At 43.0% G+C, this 27297-nt stretch overlaps 3 protein-coding genes across 6 annotated transcripts in view; 1 reads left to right on the top strand and 2 right to left on the bottom strand.

Moving 5' to 3' along the window:
* The window catches only part of LOC118395644 (uncharacterized), an 82491-nt gene extending 78884 nt beyond the window's left edge, over positions 1-3607 (bottom strand). Inside the window, exon 1 of the mRNA XM_052465108.1 lies at positions 3036-3607. Within this exon, the coding sequence (XP_052321068.1) occupies positions 3036-3312 (277 nt within the window). The 5' untranslated portion in view covers positions 3313-3607. The remainder of the gene's footprint in view (positions 1-3035) is intronic.
* Positions 1-27297, bottom strand: part of LOC118395619 (zinc finger and SCAN domain-containing protein 12-like) — a 142118-nt gene that overhangs the window by 86379 nt on the left and 28442 nt on the right. For 2 of the 3 annotated variants that reach the window (XM_035789493.2, XM_035789494.2), the window contains exon 7: positions 25380-26627. The exons of the other annotated variant lie outside the window; for it this stretch is intronic. In XM_035789493.2, the coding sequence (XP_035645386.2) occupies positions 25680-26627 (948 nt within the window). In that variant the 3' untranslated portion in view covers positions 25380-25679. Of the gene's footprint in view, positions 1-25379; positions 26628-27297 lie in introns of those variants that run through there. 3 annotated transcript variants of the gene reach the window in all.
* LOC118395631 (neurotrophin receptor-interacting factor homolog) lies at positions 4199-19138 on the top strand. Of its 2 annotated transcripts, none has more exons than XM_035789511.2 (6): positions 4199-4800; positions 6509-6636; positions 6821-6994; positions 17028-17192; positions 17485-17596; positions 17808-19138. In XM_035789511.2, exons 2-6 carry the CDS (start codon positions 6535-6537, stop codon positions 18752-18754), a joined length of 1500 nt encoding a protein of 499 aa, XP_035645404.2. In that variant the 5' UTR covers positions 4199-4800; positions 6509-6534; the 3' UTR covers positions 18755-19138. The 2 variants fall into 2 exon arrangements, with proteins under 2 accessions (XP_035645404.2, XP_052321116.1); XM_052465156.1 differs by lacking the exon at positions 4199-4800 and adding an exon at positions 5624-6227.

The following is a 27297-nucleotide window of genomic DNA, read 5'->3' as shown; positions in this document are numbered from 1 at the left end:
CACTGGGGGCAGCTGTAGGGTTTCTCCCCTGTGTGGACCCTCTGGTGCCTCTTCAGGCTGCAGGCCTGGGCGAAGCGCATGTGACACTGGGGACAGCTGAATGGTTTCTCCCCTGTGTGGACCCTCCGGTGGATCTCCACCTTCTGGGGGCAGCTGAAGCCTTTGTTACAGAACATGCAGAGGAACCTCTTCTCTTTACTATTGCCTGATGTGGCTCCCCCTCCCTGAACCTGGGCTTTAGTCGTGTCGTTTGAGTTCAATACCTGATCGAAAAGGACGAGGCTATGTGAATCGGAAGGCCCCATTGAAGTGGACTCTGGGTCGTGGTCCTTCAACGTGTGTAAAAGGGAGTGGGTGGCAACATTTAGATTTGTCTGTAAATTTCCCCTGTAATCAAATAAATCTCTGCCCTGTGAGTTTCCGTCCCCTAGGTGACTATCTGCATTCCATGTAGGAGGAACGTCACCCTCCACTTTCACAGTCACTTCATCTACAATCAGACCCTCCCCTTTCTCATCTAGGCACCCTTCAGAGTACACACTACTACTGTACCGGTTCCAGTCCCCTCTAGACAGATCAGTCTGTGTCTCTAAACCCAAGGATATGTTGATAGGGTCCATCTCTGTGGCGTAAGAACAAGATGGATCCTCACCGCCAGTGTCGAATGCATCACCATGACCACTTGAATGAACCGTCCTCTGGCTTTGGTGAAACACTGGTAAACACTCTGAGCCGCGGGCAGGAGGACAGCACAGTCTCCCAAACCCACGTCTCTCTGGGTTTGATCTGTGGTCAGCTCCTGTGTGTACAGTTAAAGTCTTGATGTCTGACTCTGACTTGAGGATGGAGTTTGGCGTTCCACTGACCTCCGTGATGAGGCATTGTGTCCTAGACTGCACTGGGGTGGTGGTGGGGTCCTCATTGGCTACAGGGGGCGCTCCAGACTGGATGTCTCTGTTGTGCAGTGGGTCCTCCACTCCTTCAAACCTCTCCAGCTTGACCCCAGGACCTGCAGCCTCTTTATCTGCAGACTGACACAATAAGAGGGGTTATTAACAGTACTTCGTAGGGAAGTCTCACAAGTTCCCCTATGACAGGTAAATGAGGATGTACTGTACATGTCAGCAAGTGAATAACTGAGGGGAGCCCTACTGAAATAAACAGGCACATTTGATTTACAAAGTAACTCTCATTCTTTATGCACCACTAACCTCGATCCCAATAAAGTACTGGGTTGAGGTTACACTCCCTTCATCAACAGTGATCGGTTGGTCATCTCTCCATGTATTGTGTCCCGCTGGCTTCACAAAGCTCCTGTGGCCTCCAGTGAGATGTCCTTCACCTGAGAGTGGGGAGAAAGTGGTGGTTAGGTTAGATACTGTAAGTGCTCAAGGCTACATTGTACAGTTGTGGCCAAAAGTTTTGAGAATGACACCAATATTAATTTTCAAAGTTTGCTGCTTCAGCGTCTTTAGATATTTTTGTCAGATGTTACTATGGAATACTGAAGTATAATTACAAGCATTTCATAAGTGTCAAAGGCTTTTATTGACAATTACATGAAGTTGATGCAAAGAGTCAATATTTGCAGTGCTGACCCTACTTTTTCAAGACCTATGCAATTCGCCCTGGCATGCTGTCAATTATCTTCTGGGCAACATACTGACTGATGGCAGCCCATTCTTGCATAATCAATGCTTGGAGTTTGTCAGAATTTGTGGGTTTTTGTTTGTCTACCCGCCTCTTCAGGAAAGAACACAAGTTCTCAATGGGATTAAGGTCTGGGGAGTTTCCTCGCCATGGACCCAAAATATCGATATTTTGTTCCCCAGGCCACTTTTGCCTTATGGCAAGGTGCTCCATCATGCTGGAAAAGGAATTGTTCGCCAAACTGTTCCTGGATGGTTGGGAGAAGTTGCTCTTGGAGGATGTGTTGGTACCAAGCTTTTTTTCTGGACACCCCAAACAATTGGAAAGGGGATTCATCAGAGAAAATTACTTTACTCCAGTCCTCAGCAGTCCAATCCCTGTACCTTTTGCTAAATATCAGTCTGTCCCTGATGTTTTTCCTGGAGAAAAGTGGCTTCTTTGCTGCCCTCCAATGCACGCACACCTGCCTGCTGCCATTCCTGAGCAAGCTCTGTACTGGTGGTGACCCAATCCTGCAGCTGAATCAACTTTAGGAGACAGTCCTGGCGCTTGTTAGACTTTCTTGGGCGCCCTGAAGCCTTCTTCACAACAATTGAACCGCTCTACTTGAAGATCCGATAAATGATTGATTTAGGTGCAATCTTACTGGCAGCAATATCCTTGCCTGTGAAGCCCTTTTTCTGCAAAGCAATGATGACAGCACGTAAGCACCACAGTTGACAGAGGAAGAACAATGATTCCAAGCACCACCCTCCTTTTGATGCTTCCAGTCTGTTATTTTAACTCAGTCAGCATGACAGAGTGATCTCCAACCTTGTCCTTGTCAACACTCACACCTGTGTCAACGAGAGAATCACTGACATGATGTCAGCTGGTCCTTTTGTGACAGGGCTGAAATGCAGTGGAAATGTTTTTGGGGGATTCAGTTTATTTGCATGGCAAAGAGGGACTTTGCAATTAATTGCAATTCATCTGATCACTCTTCATGACATTCTGGAGTATATGCAAATTGCCATCAGACAAACTGAGACAGCAGACTGAAAATTAATATTTGTGTCATTCTCAAAACTTTTGGCCACGACTGTACACAATTGTCACTGTCAACAACTGGCAAGGATGTAAGGTAACATGTCTCATAAATAAATAGTATATCAATAAGTTATCAATATACTATATTATGTTCCATGCATCACATTGTTTTCATTGAGTAAATAATAAGAAATGCAGTAAAACAATAATCTGGTTATAATATGATTGTGTCTTTGCACATTATAGCTAAATAATTTGGGGAACTATCCCCCCCAAAATCCTAGACCCAATTATGGGTGCAGAGGGGAAAGGGGGACGGGCCGCAAAGTCTCGGCCTGCTGCTAAATGTACTGTACCTCTTGCCATTCCTCTGTATCGATCGAGGATCTTGACACTACTGGGACGACTGGCGAGGCCGCGCTCTCGCGTTGTCCTCTCTGCGCGCTCCCGTGCCACTTTCATCTCCAGTAGTTTCCTCCGCAATGTCCTGTTTTCTTTCTGGCTTTGAGTTATTTCCAAACGAAACACTGCATAGTCGTCGTCTACGAGTTTACAGATATCTGCCACGGCTGCATTCGCTAGCACCTCCATGATGGAGGCTATTTGAGTGTGAAAAACCATACAGCTAGACATTGTTAGCAGCTAACTAGCGTTACCTATATAACATGTATATGTCCCCAACGCGAATTAAACACTACACGGGGTAAATATGTGGCCCTGTGCAGTTAAATTAGTCATATTTTGAGTTCCAGGGTGTTAATAAAGGTTTCAGTAACAACAATAAAAACGCAAACTTGGAAATTCTTCTTGGTCACGTCTTTGTGATTTTCCGGCAGACGAGACGCTGTGTTGCGTATTGCTGCTTGTCACAGGTCGGAGTGTGAATTACACTTTTGTAACAAAAAGAGTTGTTAAAAAGGGAAGTGAAAAGTAAATCGCACCACCATCTAACCCTACACATATACACCACTATACCCCAAAAACCAACCACCCCTATCCCCACTACTTTAGCCCTACCAGATCCTACTCCAGGAGAACAGTCTGGGTGGAACATATTCTCTTTAAAGTGGTCCTGTGGACAGATACTCCAATCTCCACTGTGGAGCTTTGCAGCTCTTTCAGGGTTATATTTGGTGTCTTTGTTGTCTCTGATTAATGCCATCCTTGCCTGGTCTGTGAGTTTTGGTGGGCGACCCTCTCTTGGCAGGTTTGTCATGGTGCCATATTCTTTCATTTTTTTATAAGATTTATAGGTGCTCCATGGTATGTTCAACGTTTCTGATATATTTTTTTATAACCCAACGCGGATCTGTACTTCTCCACAACCTTGTCCCTGACCTGTTTGGAGAGCTCCTTGGTCTTCATGGTGCCCCTTGCTTAGTGGTATTGCAGACTCTGGGGCCTTTCAGAACAGGTGTATATATACTGAGATCATGTGTCAGATCGTGTGACACTTAGATTGCACAAAGGTGGACTTTATTTAACTAATTATGTTACTTCTGAAGGTAATTGGTTGTACCAGATCTTATTTTGGGGCTTCATAGCAAAGGGGGTGAATACATATGCACAGACCACTTTTCCGTATTTAAATTTTTTTTTTTTTTAGAAAAATGTGATTTGTTTTCATTTCACTTCTCCAATTTGGACTATTTTGCGTATGTCCATTACATGAAATCCAAATAAAAATGCATTTAAATTACAGGTTGTAATGCAGCAACATAGGAAAAAACGCCAAGGGCGATGAATACTTTTGCAAGGCACTGTATTTGTTTTTAAACAGCTGCATGCTTTTCTCCAGCAACAAAACAAAAGCTGATTCAAAGGTGGCATGATAGATTCCAAAAAGACTATCAAGGAGGGGAGGACACTTCCTTTGGACTACTAACGAATTTATATCTCCTCGGCCACTTATCGGAGGTCGGAAGACACACCCGGGTGGAGGGTGGTTGGAAGAGCGCGCTTGTTTGAAAAGGAAAAGCGGCACGATAGCTTTTGATAAAGAACATCAAGACGAAACAGATGCTTTATAAGTGGGATACACTGTTGAGAAATATATCCCGAGGGGTTCGTGCTGACTGTACGAGATTGTGACAGACGGTTAAAATTGCGTTCCTTGACAAGGTAAGAACTATATGTATGTCAGTAGAAGTGCAATATTATCATAAGGAGATGTATACTTGGAATATGGAGGAGGGGGGAGGAGAGGCAGAGGAGGTCTGAGAGGAAGATGGTGAGGCTTGAGTTGGTTAAAAATGATGGGGGAAAAGGGAGATGGTTTGTTAAAGAAGAATGGTAGAAAGTGTAAGCAGAGTTAGCTGAAGACTGGAGGAGAAGTGGAAGTGAATGAGGGTGAAGTATTGGAGGTGGTCGGTGTGGGGAAGTTCTCTGAGCCCGAGAGGCAGGTTGAGGTTTCCAGGGTTAGAGTAGTGCTGAAGTTGTCATATGCTGCTGGGCTGAATTGAATGTGAGGCTGGGCTGGCTGAGGTAGTGAAGAAAGTAGAGGAAGATGGGTCAAGGAGGAGGGATCCTGAGAGGAGTGGTGTGAGTAGAATATCTGTACCAGTAGAGAGATAGGACAGCAAGTGACATATATGTTTCAGCAAGATTGGATTTATAGCAATGATTATCAATTGTACTGCAGGGATGGAATGTAAGTCGCAGAAAATTGAGGTTGTGGTGGCAGCTGCAAAGAGGTAGCTGACATCAGAGTTAATGGTTGTGTTAAGTGGTGGTGTCAGGTTGTTGGCCTGAGGTAGGACTACATAGATTTAAATAGTGGGGTTGTGGGTTGTGTTATTTTTTGTGCGTGTAGTGTTAGATGTAGGGCATTTGTTTTTATTTTCTCCAAGCAAAGTATACGGGAGGTGTACTCCAGTCTAGTAGGTGGCGGTAATGCAACATGCCAACCCCCGTTAAACCTCAAAGAAGACCACTTATCGGTTTCCGGTTCACATACTTTTTTTTTCTCAAATACGGAAAGGCCAATGAATAGACTTGATGTGTAACGTAATAAGCAATACCGTATTTCAAAGAACAGCGCGCATAGACTTTTTATTTAGCCGCACCATTTGAGCTGACTTCAACCAATAACATCTGTGTAAACGCAAGTAAACAATGATCAAGAACCATTTCCACGTTAGCATTTTTGTTGGAATTTAGACTTTTATTAACACCCTGGAACTTAACTGCACAACATCACTCCAGGTAGAATTTAAATCGCGTTGGAGACAGGACTTACTTGATAGATGTTATCTAGGTAACGCTAGCTAGCTGTTAACGTTAGCTAACAATGGCTAACTGTATGGTTTTTCACACTCAAATAGCCTCCATCATGGAGCTGCTAGCGAATTCAGCCGTGGCAGAGATCTGTAAACTCGTAGACGACGACTATGCAGTGTTTCGTTTGGAAATAAATCAAAGCCAGAAAGAAAACAGGGTATTGCGGAGGAAACTACAGCAACTGGAACTGAAGGTGGCACGGGAGCGCGTCGTCGCCATTCGTCCCAGTAGTGTCAAGATCCTCGATCGATACAGAGGAATGGCAAGAGGTACATTTTGCAGAAGGCTGTGGGTCATGTCTAGAAGGGATGTCATCCCGCTAATGTCAAAAGTTGAGTCGGTGAGAATTTTGGGATTTTAGCTTGTACTTTTCTTAACCTTAACGTAACGTAGCAGGTTATTATAGTTAGGTTAAGTATCCTATATTGCTGCGTAAAGTCTGCTAACCTGATACGGAAAGTGACTTCTGACATTAGCTGCATCCCACCTAGTCAGAATCTACACTACGCGGACAATACCTAATTTAACCACCCCCAATAACCCTATTTAGGTGAAGGACATCCCACTGGAGGCCACATGAGCTTTGTGAACCCAGCGGGACACAACACGTGGAGAGATGACCAACCCATAGCTGTTGAGGGGAGTGGAACCTCAACCAAGCATGTTATTGTGATAGAGGTTAGTGTCATAGTATTACATCAAAATTGGAGTACATCAAATGTGGCCTGTTTATTTCAGAAAGGCTCCCCTCAGCTATTCATTTGCTTACTTCCTTATCTCCCATAGGGGTGCTGTGAGACTTCCCTACAACATTGTTATCCAATTCAAATCATGTACAGATAATAATCTCTTCTTGTGTCAGTCTGCAGAGGCTGCAGGTCCTGGGGTAAAGCAGGAGAGGGCTGAAGGAGATAACCCAAGACACAACAGAGACATCCAGACTGGCGCAGAGGCTGGAGTGACGCCCCCTGTAGTGATGGGTGACTGCCCCACCGTCACCATGCCCCAGGCCAGGACCCAACGCAACACCAGGGAGGTCAGTGGAACGGCGAACACCGCCCTCAAGTCAGACACACCCCCCGAGACTTTAACTGTAACACACAGGCTCTTACACGCAGGATCTAACCATAGATCAGACCCAGAGAGATGGGGGGGGGGGGGCTGAACTCTTGCTCCTGGCTCAGAGTATCTACAGGTATTTCAGCAGAGCCAGAGAATGGTTAATTGGGGATACTGATGTTTTAGACATTGGCAGCCATTACCCGTCTTGTTCTTACGCTACAGAGATGGAACCTGGTGACATGCCATTTGGTTTAGACACAATCTGATCTGTCTAGAGGGGACTGGAACCTGTACAGTAGTAGTGTATACTCTGAAGGGTGCCTAGATAGGAAAGGGCTGGGTCTGGTTGTAGATGAAGTGACTGTGAAAGTGGAGTGTGACGTTCCTCCCACATGGAATGCAGATAGTCACCTAGGAGACAGACTCTCACAGAGCAGACATTTCTTAGTTTCCAGGGAAAGCTTAGAGACAAATCCAAGTGTCACGACCCACTCCCCATTCCACACGTTCAGGGATTGTGACCCAATTTCCTCATCGATGGGGCCTTCTGATTCAAATGTCCTTTTCAATCAGGTATTGAACTCAAAGGGCCAAGTCGTGGGGAGGGGGCGCAACATCAGTCAATATTAAAGACAAACGTTCCTCTGCATGTTCTTTCACAAAGGCTTCAGCTGCCCCCAGAGGGTGGAGAGCCACCAGAGGGTGGATTCTCCTGCAAGCTTCAGCTGAACTTGCACCTCAAGGTCCACAGGGGATAGAAGCCGTTCGCCTGTACACACTGCAGGAAGAGGTTCTAAGAGAGGAGCTACCTAAGGACACACCAGCAGAAAAAAATCCCATTCTAGAACATAAAGTAACCATTCCACTCGATAGCTTCTGACGTTTAGATCAAACCCTGCATTAAAGACAAAGATGTATTGTGATTGTTGTCAGCTTAAAACATCCTATCCTCGGATGCTTTTGATGCATACTGAAGATGGCGCCGGCGGGTAGGGCTGCTGTCTTATTGGCTCTTAACCCACCACCCACGCAACTTGTTTTGTACTTAATGTTGCTGCTACCGTCTCTTATGACCGAAAAGAGCTTCTGGACATTTGAACTGGGATTACTCACCTCATATTGGACAAGGCCTTCTTCAATGAGTCGGATGTGAGGGATATACAATGGACACCCGACCAGGTCCAGATCCCCATGATTCGCTGGCAAAGTAAACGTAGGTTTCGCAGAAAGAGATCAGGCTGGCTTGTGAGGATCAGGTGAAAATGTTCAATCGCTGGAAAATAAATGGGACAAACTGAAAGCACATACTGAAGTTTGAAAATCTTTACACTCTCTTTGGATAATTCATTCCAATCATTTAAAAGTTAACAGCAGGTATTTTGCATGTAAGTTTAAGTCTTTTGATATGTTCACAGATCTACAAAACAGACGTTTTACATCCTGGCACAAAATGTAATTAGGAAAAACTACAGATTGATTTTCAGGTAAAAAAATATTTTTTTAACAGTGCAGTACTTCAACACAAACTAATGACTTCAGCACAAACTAATGAACTATATACAAAAATATTGGGAGGCAAAGCGTTTTAAAATAAAAACCAGTTGACACCATCACAACAGGAAGAAAAAGCTAATGCAAAAAGATTTTAAAAACTAAAATTTAAAAAATAGTGTTCAGCCAACCAATGAAGCGAATGCACAGAAGAAACCAACCAACTGTAACATCTTATGGTTCAACGAGTCGTGGCTGAATGACGACAGTAAGAATATACACCTGGAGCGTTATACGCTATCGACAGAACCGCAGCCTCTGGTAAGACACAGGGCGGGGGCCTATGCATATTTGTAACAATAGCTGGTACACAATATCTAAGGAAGTCTCAGGGTTTTGCTCACCTGAGAGTGTGGTCTACAGCTTATCATGAGATACTCTCTAGGTAGATAGAGTTCATCTGTAGCGCTCTACTAGAGGTCGACCGATTTTATGATTTTTCAACATCGATTATTGGAGGACCAAAAAAAACTGATGCCGATTAATCGGCCGATATTTTTTTTACATTTATTTGTAATGACATTTACAACAATACTGAATGAACACTTATTTTAACTTAATATAAATCATCAATAAAATCAATTTAGCCTCAAATAAATAATGAAACATGTTCAATTTGGTTTAAATAATGTAAAATCAAAGTGTTGGAGAAGAAAGTAAAAGTGCAATATGTGCCATGTAAGAAAGCTAACATTTTAAATTCCTTGCTCCGAACATGAGAACATATGAAAGCTGGTGGTTCCTTTTAACATGAGTCTTCAATATTCCAGGTAAGAAGTTTTAGGTTGTTGTTATTATAGGACTATTTCTCTCTCTACCATTTTGTTTTTCATTAACCTTTGACTATTGGATGTTCTTATAGGCACTTCAGTATTGCCAGTGTAACAGTATAGCTTCCGTTCCTCTCCTCGCTCCTACCTGGGCTCGAACCAGGAACACAAAGACAACAGCGACCCTCGAAGCAGCGTTACCCATGCAGAGCAAGGGGAACAACTACTCCAAGTCTCAGAGCGAGTGACGTTTGAAACGCTATTAGCGCGCACCCCGCTAACTAACTAGCCATTTCACATCGGTTACACCAGCCTAATCTCGGGAGTTGATAGGCTTGAAGTCATAAACAGCTGCTGGCAAACGCACGAAAGTGCTGTTTGAATGAATGCTTATGAGCCTGTTGCTGCCTACCATCACTCAGTCAGACTGCTCTATCAAATCATAGACTTAGTTATAATATGATAACACACAGAAAATACGAGCCTTGGGTCATTAACATGTCCAAATCCGGAAAACAATCATCTCGAAAACGAGACGTTTATTCTTTCAGTGAAATACGGAACCGTTACGTATTTTATCTAACGGGTGGCATCCATAAGTCTAAAAATTCCTGTTACACTGCACAACCTTCAATGTTATGTCATAATTATGTAAAATTCTGGCAAATTAGGCGGCCCAAACTGTTGCATAGACACTGACTCTGCGTGCAATGAACGCAAGAGAAGTGACACAATTTCACCTGGTTAATATTGCCTGCTAACCTGGATTTCCTTTAGCTAAATATGCAGGTTTAAAAATATATACTTCTGTGTATTGATTTTAAGGCATTGATGTTTATAGTTAGGTACACATTGGAGCAACGATCCGCACCGCATCGATTATATGCAACACAGGACATGCTAGATAACTACACATGGTTGATGATATTACTAGTTTAACTAGTGATTATTGTTTTTTATAAGAAGTTTAATGCTGGCTAGCAACTTACCTTGGCTTATTGCATTCGTGTAACAGGCAGTCTCCTCGTGGAGTGCAATGTAATCTGGTGGTTAGAGCGTTGGACAAGTTAACTGTAAGGTTGCAAGATTGAATCACTCGAGCTGATAAAGGTAAAAATCTGTCGTTCTGCACCTGAACGAGGCAGTTAACCCACCGTTCCTAGGCCGTCATTGAAAATAAGAATGTGTTTTTAACTGACTTGTTAGTTAAATAAACTTAACTTAATAACATTTTTTTTAAACTGCAAAACCGGTGTCCAAAAATACCGATTTCCTATTATGAAAACTTGAAATCGGCCCTAATTAATCGGCCATTCAGATTAATCGGTCGACCTCTACTGTCTACATACCACCACAGACCGACGTTGGCATTAAAACAGCACTCAATGAGCTGTATTCCGCCATAAGCAAACAGGAAAACGTTAATCCAGAGGCGGCGCTCCTAGTGGCTGGCAACTTTAATGCAGGGAAACTTAAATCAGTTTTACCTAATTTCTATCAGCATGTTAAATGTGGAACCAGAGGGAAATATTTTCTAGACCACTTTTACTCCACACACAGAGACGCACACGTATAAAGCTTGCCCTCCATTTAGCAAATCTGACCTTACTCTATCCTCCTGATCCTGCTTACAAGCAAAAATTAAAACAAGATGCACCTGTGACTCAGTCTGTAAAAAAAGTGGTCAGATGAAGCAGATGCTAAACTACAGGACTGTTTTGCTAGCACAGACTGAAATATGTTCCGGAATTCTTCCGATGGCATTGAAGTGTACACCACATCAGTCACTGGCTTTATCAATAACGTCGTCCCCACATTAACTGTACGTACATACCCAACCAGAAGCCATGGATTACAGGCAACATTCACACTGAGCTAAAGGGTAGAGCTACCACTTTCAAGGAGCAGGACTCTAACCCGGAAGCTTATAAGAAATCCTGCTATTCCCTCCGACAAACCATCACAGGCAAAGCGTCAATACAGGACTAAGATCGAATCGTACTACACCGGCTCCGATGCTTGTCAGATGTGGCAGGGCCTGCAAACTATTAAACTACAAAGGGAAGCACAGTCGAGTGCTGCCCAGTGATACGAGCCTACCAGACGAGCTAAATAACTTCTATGCTCACGTCGAGGCAAGTAACACTGAAACATGCATGAGAGCATCAGCTGTTCCGGAAGACTGTGTGATTACACTCTCCACAGCCAATGTGAGTAAGACCTTTAAACGGGTTAACATTCATACGGCTGCTGGGCCAGGCGGATTACCAGGACGTGTAATCCGAGCATGCGCTGACCAATTGGCAAGTGTCTTCACTGACATTTTCAACCTCTCCCTGTCTGAGCCTGTAATACCAACATATTTTACCCATCCCGTTAGCGGGATCATTTTCGTCAACATCCTCTGAATTGCAGAGCGCCAAATTAAATTACAAAAAAATATTTAATTTTCATGAACACAGTTTAGCTTGTTAATCCACCTGGCGTGTCAGATTTCAAAAAAGCTTTTCGGCGAAAGCATACCAAGCGTTTATGTAAGGACATCTCTCTCAGCATACAAAACATTACAAACAGCTAGCAACCAAGTAGATAGGTCACGAAAGTCAGAAAAGTAATAAAATTAATTGCTTACCTTTTGATCTTCGGATGTTTGCACTCACGAGACTCCCAGTTACACAATAAATGTTCCTTTTTGTTCCATAAAGATAATTTTTTATATCCACAATACCTCCATTTGGTTGGTGTATTATGTTCAGAAATCCACAGGCTCGAGTGGTCACGACGGAGCAGACAAATTCCAAATAGTATCCGCAAAGTTCATAGAAACATGTCAAATGTTTTTTTATAATCAATCCTCAGGTTGTTTAAAAAATATATAATCGATAATATTTCAACCGGGACTGTAGCTTCTTCAATAGGAGAGAGAGAGAAAATGTCTGCTCCAAGCTGTTGCGCATGCAAAACGCTGCTGGCACCCAGTCATACAATGACTCGGTGATCTTTCTCACTCAGTTTCAGGCTTTTATTTTGAAAAATATGTCTAAAGACTGTTCACAGCATGTGGAAGCCATAGGAAAAGGAATCTGGTTGATATCCATTTTAAATGGAGCGACGGCAGGCAATGGAACCGAGCTTTCAGGAAAAACAGCATCTTCCTCAGGTTTTCGCCTGTAATATCAGTTCTGTTATACTCACAGACAATATTTTGACAGTTTTGGAAACTTTAGAGTTTTCTATCCCAATCTGACAATTATATGCATAATCTAGATTCTGGGCCTGAGAAATAGGCATTTTCATTTGGGTACATTTTTCATCCAAACATCAAAATACTGCCCCCTGCACTCAACAGGTTAAGCAGACAACCATAGTCCCTGTGCTCAAGAACACTAAGGTAACCTGTCTAAATGACTACCGACCTGTAGCACTCACGTCTGCAGTCATGAAATGCTTTGAAAGGCTGGTCATGGCTCACATCAACACCATTATCCCAGAAACCCTAGACTCACTCCAATTTGCATACCGCACCAACAGATCCACAGATGATGTTATCTCTATTGCACTCCACACTGCCCTCTCCCACCTGGAAAAAAGGATCACCTACGTGAGAATGCTATTCATTGACTACAGCTCAGTGTTCAACACCATAGTGCCCTCAAATCTCATCACTAATCTAAAGACCCTGGAACTAAACACCTCCCTCTGCAACTGGATCCTGGACTTCCTGACGGGTCACCCTCAGGTGGTAAAGGTAGGTAACATCTGCCACGCTGATCCTCAACACGGGGGCCCCTCAGGGGTGTGTGCTCAGTCCCCTCCTGTACTCCCTGTTCACTCATGACTGCACAGCCAGGCACAACTCCAACACCATCAAGTTTGCTGATGACACAACAGTGGTAGGCCTGATCACTGACAATGATGAGAAAGCCTGTAGGGAGGGGGTCAGAGACCTGACCGTGTGGTGCAAGGACAACAACCTCTCCCTCAATGTGATCAAGACAAAGGAGATGATTGTGGACTATAGGAAAAGGAGGACCGAGCACGCCCCCATTCTCATCGACGGGGCTGTAGTGGAGCAGGTTGAGAGCTTCAAGTTCCTTGGCATCCACATCAACAACAAACTAATATATTCCAAGCACACCAAGACAGTCATGAAGAGGGCACGACAAAATCTATTCCCCTCAGGAGACTGAAAAGATTTGACATGGGTCCTCAGATCCTCAAAAGGTTTAACAGCTGCACCATTGAGAGCATCCTAACGGGTTGCATCACTGCTTGGTATGGCAACTGCTCGGCCTCCGACCGCAAGGCACTACAGAGGATAGTGCGTACGGCCCAGTATATCAGAGGCCAAGCTACCTGCCACCCAGGACCTCCACCAGGAGGTGTCAGAGGAAAGACCCCAAAATACTCCAGCCACCCAAGTCATAGACTGTTCTTTCTGCTACCGCACGGCAAGCGGTACCGGAGCGCCAAGTCTAGGTCCAAGAGGCTTCTAAATAGCTTCTACCCCCAAGCCATAAGACTCCTGAACAGCTAATGAAATGGCCACCCAGACTATTTGCATTGCCCCCACCCTCTTCTACGCTGCTGCTATTCTGTTATTATGTATGCATGGTCACTAACTCTACCTACATGCACATAATTCCCTCACCGGTGCCCCCCGCACATTGACTCTGTACTGGTACCCCCTGTATATAGCCCTGCTATTATTTACTGCTGCTCTTTATTTGTTATTCTTATCTCTTATTTTTTAGGGATTTTCTTAATGTCATTGTTGGTTAAGTAATCATTTCACTGTAAGGTCTACATGTTGTATTCGGTGCATGAGACAAATTTGATTTGCAATTACGAGAGTAAAAGATTTCAGTGTTGAAGATTCCCGTAAAAGTATTGCATCCAGACACTGTGATATACAGTTGAAGTCGCAGGTTTACATACACCTTAGCCAAATACATTTAAACTCAGTTGTTCCACAATTCCTGACATTTAATCCTAGTAAAAAATCCATGTCTTAGATTAGTTAGGATCACCACGTTATTTTAAGAATGTGAAATGTCAGAATAATACTAGAGTGATTTCTTTTTATTTCTTTCATCACATTCCCAGTGGGTCAGAAGTTTACGTACACTCAATTAGTATTTGGTAGCATTTCCTTTTTAAATTGTTTAACTTGGGTCAAATGTTTCAGGTAGTCTTCCACAAGCTTCCCACAATAAATTGGGTGAATTTTGTTCCATTTCTCCTGACAGAGCTGGTGTAGATTATAACAGAACATGGCCAAGATGTTCATAAATGACCAGCATGGTCAAATAATAATAATCACAGGCAGAACAGTTTAAACTGGAGCAGCAGTACGGCCAGGTGGACTGGGGACAGCAAGGAGTCATCATGCCAGGTAGTCCTGAGGCATGGTCCTAGGGCTCAGGTCCTCTGAGAGAGAAAGGAATTAGAGAGAGCATACTTAAATTCACACAGGACACCGGATAGGACAGAATTACTCCAGATATAACAAACTGACCCTAGCCCCCCGACACAAACTACTGCAGCATAAATACTGGAGGCTGAGTCGGGAGGGGTCAGGAGACACTGTGGCCCCATCCGATGATACCCTCGGACAGGGCCAAACAGGAAGGATATAACCCCACCCACTTTGCCAAAGCACAGCCCCCACACCAACTTGTCCATTTGGAAGACCCATTTGTGATCAAGCTTTAACTTCCTGCCTTATGATGCCATCTATTTTGTGAAGTGCACCACTCCCTCCTGCAGCAAAGCACCCCCACAACATGATGTTGCCACCCCCGTACTTCACATTTGGGATGATGTTCTTTTGCTTGCAAGCCTCCCCCTTCTTCCTCCAAACATAACGATGGTCATTATGGCCAAACATTTCTATTTTTGTTTCATCAGACCGGAGGACATTTCTCCAAGAAGTACAATCTCTGTCTCTATTTGCAGTCGCAAACCGTAGTCTGGTTTCTTTTAATGGTGGGTTTGGAGCAGTGGCTTCTTCCTTGCTGAGTGGCCTTTCAGGTTTTGTCGATTTATAGGACTTGTGTTATTGTGGATATAGATACTTTTGTACCTGTTTCCTCCAGCATCTTCATAAAGTAATTTGCTGTTCTGGGATTGATAAGTACGTTCATCTCTAGGAGACAGAACGCGTCTCCTTCCTGAGCGGTATGACGGCTGCGTGGTCCCGTGGTGTTTTTATACCTGCGTACTATTGTTTGTACATATGAACATGGTACCTTCAGGCATTTGAAAATTACTCCCAAGGATGAACCAGACTAGTGGAGGTCTTCAATTTGTTTTCTGAGGTCTTGGCTGATTTCTTTTGATTTTCCTATGATGTCAAGCAAAGAGCTACTGAGTTTGAAGCTAGGCCTTGAAATACATCCACAGTTACACCAAATACTAATTGAGTGTATGTAAACTTCTGACCCACTGGGAATGTGACAAAATAAATAAAAGCTGAAATAAATCATTCTCTCTACTATTATTCTGACATTTCATGTTCTTAAAATAAAGTGGTGATCCTAACTGACCTAAGACGTGGAATTTTTAGTAGGATTAAAATTGTGAAACTGAGTTAATGTATTTTGCTAAGGTGTACAGTGGGGCAAACAAGTATTTAGTCAGCCACCAATTGTGCAAGTACTATACTTATTTTCCACCATCATTTGCAAATAAATTCATTAAAAATCCTACAATGTGATTTTCTGGATATTTTTTTCCTCATTTTGTCTGTTATAGTTGAAGTGTACCTATGATGAAAATTACAGGCCTCTCATCTTTTTAAGTGGGAGGACTTGCACAATTGGTGGCTGACTAAATACTTTTTTGCCCCACTGTATATACTTAATCTATGGCAAGAACTGAAAATGGTTTTCTAGCAATGATCAACAACCAATTTGACAGCTTGAAAATGTTAGAAAAGTATAAATGGGCAAATATTCCACAATCCAGGTGTGGAAAGTTCTTCGACTTGCCCTTACTCTGTTGTAATTGCTGCCAAAGGTGCTTCTACAAAGTATTGACTCGAGGGTGTGAATACTTTTTAAAATGTCCTTTTCAATAAATTTGCAGAAATGTCCATCTTTTCACTTGATCATTATGGGATAGTGTGTGTAGATGGATGAGAGAGAAATCCATTGAATTCAGGCTGTAACGCAACAATGTGAAATAAGTCAAGGTGTATAAATACTTTCATTGGCATTGTATAAGCCTAAAACGGCTGTTACATAGTGTTTGTACTGAGTAGGCTATATGATAGCTATATGATAACAAATGCCTATTTCATTACTTCCATTGAACTACTTTATTTATTTTTTAGGCACTTTTTTTGAATGAGGAAATGTGTGCAGTTCAAATTCATGCAGATTTTTTTTAACGTGTATGTTCAATAGAATAAAATCTAATTTTGTGTTAGACTTGCTTGAGGCTCTTTAGTATACGTACATCTGATCTCACCCTATTCTGTGTACACACAATAGCGCTTTATAAGCAAATATACACTTACTAAATATACCTACACATTCTAACACCTACTGTACACGTCAAAATTGTTTACGTAGTGGGGATGGGTAAACCCTCCTGAAAGTGTGTTTTATCTCTCTGTGTGTGTGTGTGTGTGTGTGTACCTGAGGGAGTGTGTCTGTAATCTGTATCACCTGTCTCTTCCAGGAGGAGGAGGTTCCAGAGGTGCTGCTGGTGAAGGAGGAGGAGGGGTGTGAGGAGGGTCTGGGGAACCCTGAGGGGAACATGGTCGTGGAGGACAACCAGACTATTCCTCTTGAACCCACAGAGGAACCAGCTGAGCAGCACAGGACCACACACAGTCTCACTGAGGTGAGCCCACTGTGAACAACTGTCTGAATGGTATTCAGTCAGGGCTTTATCCACACAACCTCAGAGCAGGAGTACTGATCTAGCATCAGTTTAGCCTTTTAGATCATAATGAACAAGATTTATATGGAAATATATATGGACCATGCCTTTGAATTATCAAACTATTAAAGAATGTCAAGTAATCAAATTAACATGTTTACATTGTACTCATAGCAATCCCTCATAGCTCCATAGCAGGATGCTCATATCAGATTTCTGGATCCAACATCCTCTCACACTGTATCTCTTACAGTCAGTAGACATGGAGGATGGGAACCCTGATCTGCTGCTGGTCAAAGAGGAGACAATAGAAGATGGACCAGAGAGCATTGATCTGCTGAATGGACTAAAGATGGGGGAGCAAGGTAAAGGAGAAATACATATAGCTTACATACAGTAATAGTTATTCAATGGGAATAGTGACGCTTCTGGCTATATATTTTTTTCTTCAATAAAGGAAATCAATACAATTTGTTAAATACAAAAACACAATATATAAACTTGACAAAACAAAACACATATGTGGAGTTTTTTTTGTCGTGTTTATAAAGTATATTTTCTAACTTTTTCCTGCAGGTGATTGGCTGGAGGCTAACAGAGGAGACTGGGTGGACATCTTGGATTCCCAGATCCAGACAGGTGCAGTCAAAGGCCCAGGGGTCAACTTTACTGAGCAGGCCAGGACCAGAGGCGACATAGTGGAGGTCAGTGGATGGGACAGTGTCCTCAACTCTGGGCTGGGGAACAACACTGTCAACCAGAAACAGACAGTCGAACACAAAACAACATCCGGATTTAGTCTCCATGACAACAGATTGGCTGCGACCAGGACGAAGCATAGATTTGGTCCGCGGGGACGGGGAGGTGTCAGTATGCAGCAGGAGAGAACAGACACAGACTCGGCTAGTGATGCTCCGTCCTGCTCCTATAGTTGTGATTCAGAGAGACTGATGGCGCCTCAGGTTAACCCGCTAACAGGTGCTGCCTTCAGCCTGCCTTCTATAGGATCTATCAACTGGAACATGGACCCTGCAACAACACAGACACTCCCTGGCCTTCATCCTCCTCACACTCTCCTGTTAAACCAGACCTCAGACAATGCCAGTGCACTAAATGGCTACACAAGCCCTTTGACAAATGACAGTAGTTGTGACGCTATCAGCAGATCCGGTGGAAAAGAGAAGCACTTCCCGTGTTCTTTCTGTGGGAAAGCCTTCAGTTTCCCCAAACAGTTGGAGATCCACCAGAGGATGCACACGGGGGAGAAACCTTTTGGCTGCCATCTTTGCCGGGTGAGTTTCTCCCAGTTGTCCAACCTGAAGAGGCACCAGAGGGTCCACACAGGGGAGAAACCCTACAGCTGCCCCGAGTGTCACATGCGCTTCACCCAAGCTGGCAGCCTGAAGAGGCACCTGAAGGTCCACACGGGAGAACGGCTGTTCGCCTGTACGCACTGCGGGAAGAGGTTCTCAGAGAGGAGCTATCTCAGGATACACCAGCAGAAAAACCATTCCACTCTATAGAATAGACATAATTCCACTTAATTTTTTTACATTTAGATCAAGCTCTGCATTTAAGACAATGTTCATTGTTGTCAGCCAAAAAGATCCACAGGTGCATTTTGAATGAGGTTAACAGATTTCAGTGTTGAACATTCCTGGGTAGAATATTGCATCCTGACATTGTGTGATATATAGAGCATATATAAAAAGTATGTTTCATGTTGTACTGAGTAGGTTATGAGGTTCAAATTCCTATTCCATTACATCCATAGAACGACACATTTTTAATGTGAAAATGAATGCAGTTTATCAAGTTCATGCCGATTTTTGTTGTTGACATGTGTATGTGCGATTTTCATATGGTGTATTTGACACCTTGTTTAATAAACACAAAATGGGACTTTTCATTGTGAGTCTTCAGTATTCATTACATCTGATCTCACCCTATTCTGCACACACCAATACAACCTTCAAAGGGCCCGACTCAATCAAATTCACTTTAGGCAACATCTACATAGCTGACGTTTTGGAGGTGTCGGAGGTGGAACTGAAGGTAGCACTGTCAAATCCACAAGCGGCTCCAGGCATTATACCTAAAGCGGACATTGCCATTGGCTGCACGAAGTCTCATTAAGAGAAATCCCATGCAGCCTTTGAGATGTAATCTATACCCCGATTAGGCCTCATTTTGTTTGAATGATTTTCAATTTGAGCGTCACTATTTCTGTACAGCATACACTTTCTCATTCTGAACTTCTAACGCGAGTGGGACGGGTGTAGCTTCGAGCTGCTGGTCACCGATTTGACAATTCCGCCACAAACAGCTATGCAGGTGTCTGCTATAGCCGGTTAATGATGGCTCATATTGAATCCAAGCCTTAATATACCTACACATGCTAACAAACACCTCCTGTACACATCCAAATATTTGCCAGGTTTGTCTGACTTTTGACTTATAGCTGACTCATATTTACCCACAACACATTTATGTCCACCATGATGGGTTTAACAATTAAGTCATTTTGTAACTACAGTATAGAACTCAAACATAGTGGGGATGGGTAAACACTTCGGGGCCATACTTTTGAACATTAGGAAAGAGAAGTTCAAGGTTAAGCATCAGCCAATTTAAAATCATTGATGTAGTCACGCGTGATCAAAAGCTACATGTTAGCTGTTCCCATTACATAACCTTGCACATTTAGCCCTATGATAACCTCACCAGGTGGCTGTGATTATTTCCTGTAACAAATTATGTATCAGCCAATTAAAACCCTTGGACTTGTTCACGGAAGCTTCATCAGAGAAGTACAACAGCACATACTGATAATTAAAGCAACTACATCAAGTGTATTTCACTGACTGGTCAAATTGCTCTTTGTATAGAGTGCCTAGCTCCATGTAACTGTGGCAAGGGTTCGAATCTCACGTTTTCTCTCCCCCCCTGAAATGTAAAATTACATTTATTGTGTGTTGAAAGGATGTAGCCTACAGCCAACCGTTTGAAAATTAAGATCAAGAATGAATTTAATAAGGAGCTACCTCTTTCTTCAGCCTTGTAGACGAACACTGTAAAAATGCTTCACTGATGAAGAGTGACAAACTTGGTCCCTTTAGGTTGATACTGGTGTTTTATAGTCAGATAATGATGGTGCCTTAATTCATGTTTACTTGACATGAAGTAGTGAATATGTGTGTACTGTAATGTTGAACCTTTTCAAAGGTATTCTAAAATAAATGTTATCAAAGTGAGGGTACCAGATTTACAGAAAATGGTTACCATAGTGAGAAGTTATTCTACTTTCACATGTATCGCAATAAAAGTACTGTACTTCAAAGTTGAGTGTATGAGCATTTTGTTAAAATTAAGTACAAAATTGACTCTGTGCTGACAGACATGATTTTTTAAAATTATCATTACAGGGACTAAGTTTCCTTTATCTCAGTCTAACCAAAATATACTTAATTCTTCATTCAACACATATGGAACGTTTGTATAATGACCTCCAATGGCTCCATATTGTTAGAGATGGGCTTGACTGTGGTTAATATTTTATAATGTCATGTTTCTGTGTGTACAGCAAAGAGTTTATTTCATAAACCTTTATGCTTTTCTGTTCAATTAGTGTTTATAGTCTGCAGTTCATGAGGACCTGCTGATATCCAGTGTTGCTTGCAGGAGAAAGTGGACCTCTGAAGCGGCTGGTCACAAAACCTGGCCCCGGATCAGAACTCTGGATCAGGAGCCGTCGCTCTTCCTTCCCGAGTTGCAACTAGGACCCAACCACGAGGGACAGAGACTCCACCACCACCACACAGAACACAACCAGTGGACAGGTGGACTGAACAACAGTCCTGGTGGTCATCAGAGAGACAGAGGCTCCAGTCAGGGATCCAGTCTGCAGCCCAGACCCTTCTCTTCACAGTCTCAGTGCAGGGAGGAAGCAGGGCCTGGGGCTGATAGACCCTCCTGTTCCTATGATACAAACACCAGTGCCCATGATTTAAAAATCAGGTCACCCTGGGCTTCAGCCTCCACAGAGAGTCTATCCCAAGTCTGTCATCTCCTTCAGGATCTTGTTTAATGCCTGCTGACTGGGTTCATAGAAGGTCTGGGTCTGGACTTGGGTCTAGACTTCCTCAGTTACCTCATGGTTACCCCACCAATACAGACAGGGGCAGGATGGGCGTTCACCACGAGGTACCTAGCCCGCTCTCTAAGCAGAGTCTCTCCCACTGGGTTGTGGAGGCTATCTCCCTGGCATATAGCAGCAAGGGTTACCTACTGTAGTGTGGTACCAACTCCACTAGGGGTCTGGCAGCGTATTGGGCGTTGTTTAAAGGGTTGACTGTAGAAGATATTTGTGCTGTGGCGAGTTGGGCATCACCACACACTTTTGTGAGGTTTTATCGCTTGGATGTCACTGCTCCGTGTTTAGCCCACAGCATGCTTACTGCGGAGACAGCCGTTTGGACTCGCACCACCCGTTACTGGGTTCTGTGAAGACTGGTATTAAATTGAAGGAATGAGTCCGAGCCGTACGCTTATCAACTATGGAAGGCGGGACTGCCAGCGAGGAGTGGATTTCAGATCCTTCAATCATAGTATGTTATACCTTGTTTCCCTCCTTCAGGGAACAGTAGTCATAACGTTACATTTGCTATTCTGTTAGGGCCCTCAACAGAGCTTTAGTGATAGATTACCACAGTTCGAGTGGGGCAGAAAGTTTCCTATGCTGAGGCAGTAAAGAGAGGATGGGGGTGAGTAATTTGACAGGGAGCCCCCTAGTGAGTAGGTCTGAAGAGAGAGATCCAGAGAGGATGATTTTTAGTAAGGTAGGATTTGAGTTTATTGCTATGGTTATTAAATGTACTGCACTGATGGAGCATAAATCCCAAGAGAATTGATGTGGTAGTGACTGCAGCAGAGACATTGTTGGGTGTAAGAGTTTAGCGCAGAAGATCAACAGGGGGGTTAACCTCTCTGTGCACGGAACCCGGTAGCGGGATGAAATTCGACAACATACGGTGATCGCTACATAAATAGTCATATTAAACATTCATGAAAATACAAGTGTCTCACAGGTTTGGTTTCGAAAGCCTAGAATCTTGCTAATCCAACTGCGTTGTCAGATTTTAAAAATGATTTACTGTGAAAGAATACGATGCGATTATCTGAGGACAGAGCCCCATAAAAAAACAACTATTTCAACCAGCATAGGCGTAACAAAATCAAACTGCAATAAAATAAATTGTTTACCTTTGACGATCTTCCTCTGTTTGTAATCCCAATGCTCATTGTTACACAATTGTTTTTTCGTTTGATAAAATCCATTTTTATAGCCTTACACGAAACATTTTGTGAACCGCTTGTGTTGTGAATTCCGTCTCATTCCATTTTTGACGACACATTCGAGGTAAATACACACACAGAACATGTCTTTTCCAGTCATGTTTGGTTTCATTGCAATCAACTGGTTTGTTTGTAACAACTAAGCCTGATGGGTCATTTCGCAGGACGTATTGACTGAAAGAAACCGATTTGAAGACTAATAATGACATTGTGCACCAATGATTTGCCCGCTGTTTCGTTGATTGACTGTATTTTAACCCAATGACTACTGATCGTCTTGAAATCTAGCTGGGTAGATAGCCAATGAGCTGAGGTAAATGGCAATATGTAATGTTTATGTGTTGGAAGACTAACCCATGTAGTAAACTCCGGCGTAAAGAGGTTTATTCGCCATTGACGATTCATACCGGAAGGAGCAACGCTCCTGTTTATATATCAATCAGTATGGCAACTAAGTCAGGAAAAGCTAAATCTAAGTCCAGATATACAGATGTACACACAATTTTAGAAGAAATTGATCGAGGACGATTCATTTAGCGATTCCCAAATGGAGGAATATTTTTTGAACGGAGAGGACATCGTTTTGGACTGGTAAGTTCTTCTCATGCTAATGCCGTTGTTTGAAATTAATAATATACAATATTATTTGTGAAATGAAATAGCCTATTTGAGGCTGTTGAGGGGAGGGCAGGCCCACAACAATGGCCAAAGGGAAATGGAGACAGTAGATACAGCTGGTCTGTTGTAATATAATAAAGACAGATCTAGCTGGTCTGTCATAATATAATAGAGACAGTAGATCTAGCTGAAATGTCATAATATAAATGAGACAGATCTAGCAGGTCTATAATAATATATTCAACCTTATGTTCCCTGTTCTCTATATCTGTTTATTATACCTGTTGATACAGGGCTCATATGTGAAACTATTCTAACTGAACATTTTCTTTCACAGTGACACTGACTCCAACTGGGAGCCCCCAGTGCCAAGGTGTCCATCCCCCGCTGCCACACAGCTCCTGCCACAAGTGGTGTTCATCTGCCCAAATGTATAACTTCACCAATTTGGCCACTTGGGTACATTTGGGCTACTCGTGTGGGACACCTGGGTGACTTCATGATAAATGTCATGTAGCACACTCATTTTGGAAGTTATCATTCTGAAACTTTGCACAAGTACTGTAGCCCTCTTATGTTTTCACTGAAATTGTCCCCATCATCATATCTGAATGTTTGTTTTATCTTGTTCATTTTAAAGATGATACAACAATAAAAAGAAAACATGTTTTTTTCAAACCAGATCTACTGTGTTATATTCTCCTACATTCAATTCACATTTACACAAACTTCAGAGTGTTTTATTTCAAATGGTACCAAGAATATGCATACCCTTGGTTATGTGCCTGAGCTCCAGGCAGTTAGATTTGGGTATGTCTTCAGGCGGAAATTGAAAAAAGTAGCTCTAAGAGGTCAAGCCGTACACTCCACAGAGCTGGGCTTTTTACGGAAGAGTGGCAAGAAAAACGCAATTGCTTAAAGAAAAAATAAGCAAATAAGTTTGGCTTTCACCAAAAGGAACCTGGGAGGCACCCCAAACATATGGAAGAAGGTACTCTGGTCAGCTGAGACTAAAATTTAGCTTTTTGGCCATCAAGGAAAACGCTACATCTGGCACAAACTCAACACCTCTCATCACCCCGAGAACACTATCCCCACAGTGAAGCATGGTGGTGGCAGCATCATGTTGTGGGGATGTTTTTCCATCGGCAGGGACTGGGAAACTGGTCAGAATTGAAGGAATGATGGATGGTGCTAAATACAGGGAAATGCTTGAGGGAAACCTGTTTCAGTCTTCCAGAGATTTGAGACTGGGACAGAGGTTCACCTTCCAGCAAGACAATGACCCCAAGCACACTGCTAAAGCAACACTCGAGTGGTTTAAGGGGAAATATTTAAATGTCTTGGAATGGCCTAGTCAAAGCCCAGACCTCCATCGAATTGAGAATCTGTGGTATGACTTAAAGATTGCTGTACACCAGTGGAACCCATCCAACTTGAAGGAGCTAGAGCAGTTTTGCCTTAAAGAATGGGCAAAAATACCAGTGGCTAGATGTGCCAAACTTAGAGACATACCCCAAAATACTTGCAGCTGTAATTGCTGCAAAAGGTGGCTCTACAAAGTATTAACTTTGGGGCGGGTTGAATAGCTATGCACACTCAAGTTCTGCTTTTTGTCTTATTTCTTGTTTGTTTCATAAAAAATATTGTGCATCTTCAAAGGGGTTGGCATGTTGTTTAAAGCAAATGATACAAACACCAAATTTTTTTTTTTTAAATTCCAGGTTGTAAGGCAACAAAATGGAAAAAATGCCAACGGGGATGAATACTTTTGCAAGTCACTGTATGTTACTTATGTTTTATCTATAACATTTCTTGCACAACTAACTTAATTATCACTTTACACATTTATTTTGGGATCAAGCCCTAAACATTATTTGCCTCATGACCTGCGAATATGGAGAAGCAGTCTCATTTCATTCAAGCGCATTTTCATCCACATTCCCTCTCCTCGATTACCTTTGACCTTTTTCAAAAGGAGGCCGGAGGAGAGAAGACTCCGGAGTCCATGATCAGTATTTCCGTAAATGACCTAAAAAAGGAATGGTTGGCAAGGACAGAGACCTATAGGTTTGAAGGAAGCCAAGGAGACTAAGGCCAATTTGAATTAAAAATGATAAACAAGCAAATACAAAATCAACACATCAAAAGGACAAAATCAACACATCAAAAGGACAACATGATATCTCATTTATTAACAAATTTGCTCACCTATTTATTTAGTACAAAACTAACTACTGTTCAGTCCTGGTAGTTAATTGCACTCACCTGGTGTCCTAGGTCTAAATTAGTCCCTTATTAGGAGAAGATGAAACCCAGAAGGGTTTTGGCCCTCCAGGACTGACATTGAACAGCGCTGAGGGACTTAGTAATCCAAAAAACCCTCTTACCGCAAGACACTTCACATGATAACTATAATATGTCAGCTAAAGAATGGTTCCCAGACATTCCCTGTATACATCTTAAGCCACACGGCTATGACTTCTCCTCATTGTGGACACTCCTATGTTTGATAAGGTTACTCTGAAAGGAGAAGCTCTTGTAACACAGCTTGCACATGAAGGGCCTCTCCTTGGTGTGAACAGTCTGGTGCTGCTTCACATAGTTCGCATGAGCGAAGCGCTTTCCACATGTGGGGCAGGCATACGGCTTGTCAGCGTCCGTCTTAATGCTCGGCCTACCACGTTGTGACCCAATGACACCAGATGAGGTAGAGGGAGAAGTAGGAGCCAAATTCGAGCTACCTCCTTGAGCCAACTTCGAGTTACCTCCTCTAGCCATTGTTTGGGTGTTGTTGGGATTGTGTGCTGTGTTATAGGCTAGGTACCTCTCATGGTGAACACCTATCCTGACCCTGTCTGCATTCGTGGGGTTACCATGAGGCAGCTGAGGAAGGCTAGGTCCAGGTCCAGGCCTTCTATGAACCCAGTCACCAGACATTAGATGAGACCCTGAAGGAGAAGACCGACTTCCTGAAAGACTACCACCAGGGCGATCTCCCACCACTCTCTGTGAAGGCTGAAGCCCAGCGTGACCTGCTCTATTCATCATGGATACTATGGTGTTTGCATCATATGAAAAGGAGGATCTCTCTCTATCAGCCCCAGGCCCTGCTTCATCCCTGCACTGAGACTGTGAAGAGAAGGGTCTGGGCTGCAGACTGGATCCCTGACTGGAGCCTCCGTCTCTCTGATGACCACCAGGACTGAGGTTGTTCAGTCCACCTGTCCACTGGTTGTGTTCTGTGTGGTGGTGGAGTCTCTCAAACTCGCGTTTGGGTCCTGGTTCTGACTCAGAAAGGAAGAGGGAAGGCTCCTGGTTCAGTATCCTGATCCGGGGCCAGGGTTGGTGACCAGCCGCTTCAGAGGTCCACTCTCCCCCACCAGTAACACTGGATATCAGCAGATCTTCTTCGACTGCAGACTGCAAAAAAAGATTGTACAGAAAAGCTTAAAGGTTTATATAAAAAACTATTTGCTGTACACACAGAAACATGACATGATATTATAAACTGTTAACCACAGCCAAGCCCATCTCTAATACTGTGATATAAGTACCGTAACAATTTGTAGCCATTGGAGTGTAATTATTAAAACAATTCCATGTGTGTTGATTTAAGAATGAAGTATGTTTTGGTTTGACTGAGATAAGAGAAACTGAGTCCCTAAAAATACAAATGAAAAATCAAGTTAGCAGTCAATTCTGTATTTAATTTCAACAGAATAGCCATAAGCTCACATAACTTTGAAGTACATTACCTTTATCGCACAAAACGATACGTGACAAGTAAAATATATTTTCTCACTGTTAATGTAACCAGGTAGAAGTTTGGGGTCAGACCCCGACCCTACTTGGTATCGCTAAATTAAAGGGAAACAGTATGGCAGTCTGCAGTCTCTCTTACTTGGCCAACACTGTCTGCGCTTTGCTAAAAAGCGTGTTATTCAAGCAGTGTTGCGCGCAGTTAGACAGTTTGACAATGGTCATCGGTCAGGCATTCTTGCTTCACGGTGAGCTACAACCGACAGAGGGGGATACAGTGTAGGTGTGTGTGTGTGTGTGTGTGTGAGAACATGCGTTGCGTCGCTGTTTT

Source organism: Oncorhynchus keta, chromosome 16 (assembly GCF_023373465.1).
Source record: "Oncorhynchus keta strain PuntledgeMale-10-30-2019 chromosome 16, Oket_V2, whole genome shotgun sequence".
Classification (NCBI taxonomy): Eukaryota; Metazoa; Chordata; class Actinopteri; order Salmoniformes; family Salmonidae; genus Oncorhynchus; species Oncorhynchus keta.
The sequence above is the reverse complement of the archived record's forward strand: the minus strand, read 5'-3'. Positions and strand labels throughout refer to the sequence as shown.